The sequence below is a fragment of the Gymnoscopelus braueri genome (genome assembly GCF_963280865.1).
Source record: "Gymnoscopelus braueri genome assembly, chromosome: 13".
Taxonomy (NCBI): Eukaryota; Metazoa; Chordata; class Actinopteri; order Myctophiformes; family Myctophidae; genus Gymnoscopelus; species Gymnoscopelus braueri.
In genome coordinates, this window is record NC_137615.1 from 30,333,536 (window position 1) to 30,340,630 (window position 7,095).

General features: G+C 42.3%; 1 protein-coding gene across 1 annotated transcript; it reads right to left on the minus strand.

The window, feature by feature from the left end:
* Positions 1-315: 315 nt before the first annotated feature.
* On the minus strand, positions 316-4,984 carry ptx4 (pentraxin 4, long). Its single transcript, XM_080447107.1, has 4 exons — positions 4,830-4,984; positions 3,608-3,786; positions 2,384-3,456; positions 316-1,203 (listed from the first exon to the last, which is right to left on the minus strand). The coding sequence occupies exons 1-4, from the start codon at positions 4,971-4,973 to the stop codon at positions 491-493; spliced, it is 2,109 nt and encodes a 702-aa protein (XP_080303233.1). The 5' UTR covers positions 4,974-4,984; the 3' UTR covers positions 316-490.
* Positions 4,985-7,095: the final 2,111 nt, after the last annotated feature.

Here is a 7,095-nt window from a genome sequence, read left to right on the forward strand (position 1 = left end):
CATTTTGTTTTATTAAGCACCAGTCAATGTTGTTGATGATTATATTAAGTATTCTTTTATCGATAATGACATTTGTGTATGTCAGTATTAAAATAAATCTATGACCGTCTTGAGCCAAGGCTAATATTATGTTATAAAAATCATATAGACAGACACAAAAAAATAATCATGGCCTGGATTATACTTAGATTTAGAGGTTTATTTCAACATGAAAAAAGAGTCATAGAGTCATATATATACAGTATATATATATATATATATATATATATAGAGAGAGAGAGAGAGAGAGAGAGAGAGAGAGAGAGAGAGAGAGAGAGAGAGAGAGAGAAGTAGTATATTATGTGTTTTACTAGTAAAGTTGCACATCATCTTAGAACGTTAGTTGTTACAGTAAAACTCAAATCAATTATGTTTTTGAGGAAAACCTTTTCCTAAATGGATTTGATTTGCAGTGAAATACTTTATTTGAAATCCTCTATGTTCTATAAAGTCAGACACAGAGTTCCAAACACTCACACGCGACCTGCTTCACTTCTCCGTGTACTCCCTCTATGTCCTCCATACCGAGCACCACCCCTCTGGGCACCCCCCGCCCTGTTGCCACCCCTTCCACCTCCTTGGGGCTCAGCACCCGCTCCCAAACCCGGAACCCTGTCATGCGCCCCACAAACCCCTCCGCTGGGTCAAACCCTCCACCCACCGTGTCCTGCTCCTGACCCAGCACCACCGAGCCGCCTCCAGGGACCTCCCAGCCCTTCTGGAAGTTTGACCCTGAGGAGGTGAGGCGTCGGTCGGTGTACTGCCAGTAACGTCCCTGGATGGAGGACCAGACGAGACAGAGGTGGTGCCAGTCGCCGTCCAGGAGGGAGCCCACCGGAAGGCGCCGGTACACGGGGTCTCCGACGACAAAGTCCAGGGTCATAGAGGAAGATGAAGGTGATAAAATGGAGGGAGAGGAAGGTGACGCTGACAACGATGAAGACGAATATGATGAAGGCGAGGAAGTGGAGTTGCGTCCGTACAGAACCAGCTGGTTGTCGTTGTCGTCCGTGGCGTAGGAGAGCAGGGTTCCAACATGTCCTGCCGCCACACTGAGCCAAAGGCACACAGAAAGTTCTGGGAGGGCCGGGAAGCTCCGGGAAAATGTGACATAGTTCTCAGCCGAGGCGAAGGGAAAAAAGAGTATGGAGTCCACATTACAGACTGAGAAAATGAGAGCGAGAAAGAGAGAGACAGAGAGAGACAGCAAGAGAAACAGAAAGACAGAGACAGAATGAGATGTAGAGAAAGAGAGAATAATCAGTCTGTCTGTCTGTCTACCTTGGCCTGTCTACAAAAGACTGCTCTAAAACTACTCATGGGTATCATGTTTATCTCTATTAGATTTGTGAGATTAATGCATTCGTACTTGATTAGATATAATGGTATGGGACAGGAGAGATGAAGTTGTGTTAGAGTCTAACACAACTAACAGTTAGACTTGACTTAGTTAGAACCTGGAGTAAATAGGAACAAGATGTACAATTTATCCCACTGGCCCAACAGGACACTCTGTGGTTAGAGTTAGTTGATATAAGGTCATTTAGCATTAAGGGGGAGAGTAATGGATTCTACAGATGACAACACAACATAATGTTTAACTCAGATTAACCAATCCTCCCTGTTTCCATTATGACCTCACCATAAATACAACTTTCTTTATTTCCATCGTTCTTTCTTTCTTTCTTTCTTTCTTTCTTTCTTTCTTTCTTTCTTTCTTTCTCCTTTCGATTTAGGAATCCCAAGTTGGTGTTGGCTAGACCGCACTCTCACATCGCATCTTTCTTTCTTTCTTACAGTGTGGTGCCGTCCTTGTGTGTCAGCAAATGAGTGGGCTGTGTTATGTAAGCTATGAGAGTTATGGTCATGTCAGCGGCGAGCTACAATGATATCTGCTCATCTCATTTACCTGAATAAATTAGAATGAGAGATGAAAAGGGAATTTCTAGGAAAGACGCAGTGCCTTGGAACTAAATTGTTCTGGTAGATGTACACACAAAGCTCTCTAGAAACAAAACCTGGTCTGTGTTTGAAATACGACTGATTAGAAAACAATGCTCCCTTTATGTTGCCTATAGGCTTATTGAATTTATATATTTACCTCCTGACATACAGTACATACGTAGGTATTTGGAAATCAACATCATGAGGTTATGGCCTGTGATTCTAATAATGGCTAAACTTTTCTGTGACACTTTTTGAAGAATATGACATTTTGCTTAATACAACTTATAATAATACTAATACTAATACTAATACAACAATGTCTCCCGAGAGTCTATGTACCTGAGCCAGTGTTAATAACCAGTACAACTACTAGAGGCTGGGAAGAAGCTGTACTTACTGGTTGCCTCCTTCTTGGGGACAGGCTGTCCCGGGATCTTGTGCCTCACAGGAAGGTGGAGATAGCTGTGGATCTCTGAAGAGTCTGTCTTCACTTCCTTTGCAGCCTGTTCCTCCTCTCCTCCCCTCCCCTCATTCACCTGGGGATAGTAGTGCTCAGGTTGGGGATGAGTGTGGAGGTCAGAGTCATGCGGCTTCAAGTTAGGGTACAGCTGTGGTTGTGGCAGTTGACCCTGCGGCCTGGGTCTTGTCCGTTTGTCGCCAGAGTGTCTGGACTGGGTTTGAGGCTGATTGTGAGGCAGTTGTTGATAATTATGATGACCAGGTGATCGGGGGTATGAATGTAGGGGGTGTGTGTAGGACTCTGATGTTGTCTGTGTCTGATGCTGGATCTGAGATTGGGAATAAGCCACAGGCCGGTGGGGCTGGAGTTGGGGGTTATACTGCTGTGCTGAATGGTGGGGCTGTGCATGGGAATGATGCTGGTGTTGGGGCTGGGAGTAAGACCCAGGTTGAGACCTGGGACTAAGAGACTGGGAGTTGTGGGACTCAGGCTGAGGCCGGCTTCGTCTAGCTGGAGCTACTGGGTGAGAATGGATGTAGCGGTCATCTTGAGGCCTGGGTTGTGTTTGTCTATCCAGGACACTAGCGCTCATCTCAGGTCTTCTGCCTCTTGAAGTCTGGCTCCTGCTGCGTGGTTCATAGTCTTCCTGGGGTGTCAGATTGGAAGTGAAGGGGTTTCTGGTCCTCCCTGGCCTCCTGGTAGTCACCTCTCCATTCCCCTGCAGGACCTCCCCGACCCTCCCCTCTAGCTGGCTCATCCGCACCTCCTGTTTATTCAGGGACTCCTTAAGCTCCTGCAACCCATCCAGCAACTCTTCTCGTTGGGTTTCAAGGAATGCCAGTCTTCCCTCCTGGCTTTGGAGCTCCAGGGTGAGGTTGGATACTTTAAGACCCCCATCAGGTTTCTGTTTCTGGGTGTGACGGCGTATGTAGTCCCTCAGGTTATTCTCTAACGTGGCCAGACGACCTTCCATTCGCTTACTCTTTTTCTCCAGCTTCCTGCGCCATTCCCTTTGGGCGTTTAATCAAGATAAATCAATGTAGATCAATCAGTTATTTTACAAAAATCATAAGCATTCAAGTGATTTCTTTATGCAAAATATATTTTTGATAAACTCATTCGACACAAAAAAAAACACCTCCCTCAACCTACAGTACCAACCTGAGAACTTCCATCTCCTGAGCGGTGGTGTGCTTGAGACCATCCAGATCCTTGGAGATCTTGTGGTACTGGTCTGCAAGGAACTGGACCCGGCTCTCTAAGCCTACAGACAAGCTGTAGTTCTGATTCAGAGCGAGCAGGTCCAAACGGGCCTGGGTCATCGCTCTAAACTGTTGGAACTGAGACAGAACCTCTGTTTGATTACGATTACAACAAAAAAAAAATTAGACATTAAGTAGGCACTATTATTCAGAGCTTACAAGTGCTAGATCAGAGTAAATGGCATGAACCCTAGTCAACAAACAGGGTAAATGCTAAATTTAGTACTTCAAAGAAACAGGCAAACATCAAACATAGCATCTGTCTAAACAACAGGTTATCTAAATAACATTCTTAGCATTTGTGGTCAAGCAATACAAATCTAAACATCTAATGTGAACAAATAACCAGCTGGATCATGTCCTGAAGCTAAGAGGGTGGCATGCCCTTGATTACCTTGTAGGCCACCAATTCATATATTTTACAATTTATAAATAATATCCCTTGTTTTTAGTCAGTTTTTATTTCATAATATTAAATAGTAATAGTAGTTATAGCAGCAGCAGTAGTAGTAGTAGTGTAATAGTCATAATGTAGATTAGTCATTATCATATAATTCATGTAATATCATATAATAGTCATACTATCATTAGATTAATATTATTATCATTATTATTATTATTATTATTATTATTATTATTATTATTGTTGTTATTGATATTATTGTTGTTGTTATTATTATTGTTATTAGTAATAGTAGTACTAGTAGTAATACTAGTGGTAGTAGTAGTAGTCATAATATCACATATTATTTGATTATTATTAAAATAAGTAGTAGTAGTTGTTGTTGTTGTTGTAATATTATTTTATTATTAATTTTACTACATGGAATTTTCCCTGGATTACTTTTCAGTTGCTTTGGAGCTACATTAATTTCAGTGTTGGAACATTAACAACTCACTTAAATCATATAAAATTCATTGTACAACAAATACCCAAAACAGGTTCCTGTCATTATGCCTTCACATAATGAACGGTGAATATTATTCATAGATCAAAATCGACATGCATGTGCACATACTATACACAGACATAATTTACATACATACACATGTACTCACATTCCCATCTGGTAAACACTCACACAGGCATGCATGCATGCACACAGAGCCTGTACTCTTACCTGTTCATCTAGTCGCCGTAGTTTCTGATACACAGGGGTCCTGAGATCCAGTTGGGCTCCTGCCTGCACTCTGAATGGCTGGAGCTGTAAAAGTAGCATATGAACCAGGACCAGGGGCCACTGGCTGGGTTTGAGGCCTGCCATGGTGCAGTGTGGCGGGCAGAAAGCGGACTGGGGGTCTGGGTTCCTTGTATGGAACTCTGGAGGGGAGTGAACCAAAATAAGAGAAAATACACTTTTTAAATGGGCTGGGCTTGGTAGACAAACACTTAATAGGCTACACGCACGCACGCGTGCGCGCGCGCACACAAACACACACACACACACACACACACACACACACACACACACACACACACATGCGCACATATTCACAAACACATGTGTGAGCACACGCATGGATGCATGCGCGCACGCATACGCACGCATACGCACGCACGTAAACACACACAGATACAATTGCAGACCCTCAGATACATGCCATTGCCAACATGCACAGAAGCTCTCTCACTCAACAAAACTAGGTACAGTACATGTTTGCACAAGCAATGCATATACACACATACATGATCTTGCAACAGATTGTGTGCACACACACACACACACACACACACACACACACACACACACACACACACACACACACACACACACACACACACACACACACACACACACACACACACACACACACACACACACACACACACACACACACTTTCCATAATCAGCTGCCATCAGGGAGCAAAGATGAGTTTAACAGGTTCTCCATCTCTCTTTCTGTTCTCTCTCTCACTTTTCTTTCCCCCTTGCATTTTAAGTTTGCCCTGTCAGTTTTTCCACTTTGCTGAATCATTTTGTCTCTCATCCATCTCTTTATGCAATCCATTTCTCCCTCTTTCTTTCTGTCTATCCCTGTCTCTCTCTTCTTTCTGTTGTTTTCTCTCTCCCACATGCAATTTATCTTTCCCCTCTCTCTCTCTCTCTCTCTCTCTCTCTCTCTCTCTCTCTCTCTCTCTCTCTCTCTCTCTCTCTCTCTCTCTGTCATACAAACCCATATTTCAGTCAGGATGAAGAGTACATCATATCACAGAGACATCATTGTGAACGTTACAAATAACCTCCTGATTACAGTACATCAGACAAGACTTCTCTATGTCCTGAGTTAGACCATACTGTAGTTTCGCATTTGACACCATTGACCATCACATCCTATTACAGAGACTAGAACATTTAATTGACATTAAATGGACTGCACCAACTTGGTTTAAGTCCTTTTTACTAGATTGATTTTAGTTTGTACGTGTTGATGATGAATCCTCAATGCAAAGGTTTTACAGTGTTCCACAAGGTTCTGTGCTTGGATCGTTACTATTCATCAATCACCATATATGTACATATTATGTTCCTTTAGGTAATATTATTAGGAAACACTGAAAACACATACACTTTCATTGTTGATGTTGCCCAATTATATTTATCAATGAACCTAGATTAAATCAATGAGTTAAATAAACTTCATGCATTCTTTAAGCAGGGTCTTCAACCTTTTCAGGCCAGGGACCCCCAAACTGATGGGTAGATGGAGCAGGGACCCCCTACCTCGTAGGGTAGGGGGAGCTACCACATATATTGTATATTTATGTATACAATTGTGTTTTATATTGCCTGCTCCTATACGCACCAGCCCCAGTAGGTGTGCAAAATAAAAATTCTCTACAAAATATGTATAAACATACCATGTTATTGTGCATTGTGCCTCCATTTATCTGTTTGCTATGGATTCATGTTATGTTTAAAGACAATTTTACTTTTTTTTTTTTTTTTTACTTTTTTCTTTCAAACAAAAATATTGTTTAATCAAACAACAATTTCGCGGACCCCCTGCAGTACCTCCGCGGACCCCCTGTTGAAGACCTCTAAGGACATCAAAACCTGGCTGACCTGCAAGTGTCTGATAACTCTAAAAAATAAGTTTATTGTGCTTGGCCAGAAATACTTATTAATATTGTTACTCTTTATGGCATTACATAACCAGATTTAAACTGGAAACACATGACACCTTCACACGTGTTTCCAGTTTATATCTGCTGAGCCTGACCAGGTTCGCCACCTTCTGGACTACAGTTATGCACTGAGCCTATTGTCAGGCAATGTTCTTTATTATCCCACTAGAATTCTGTGCTCCCACAATGCAGGCCTATGCATTGTGTTTCATAGAATCTTCAAAAGTAGAATGGGAGGCAGAGCTTTCAATTATCAGACT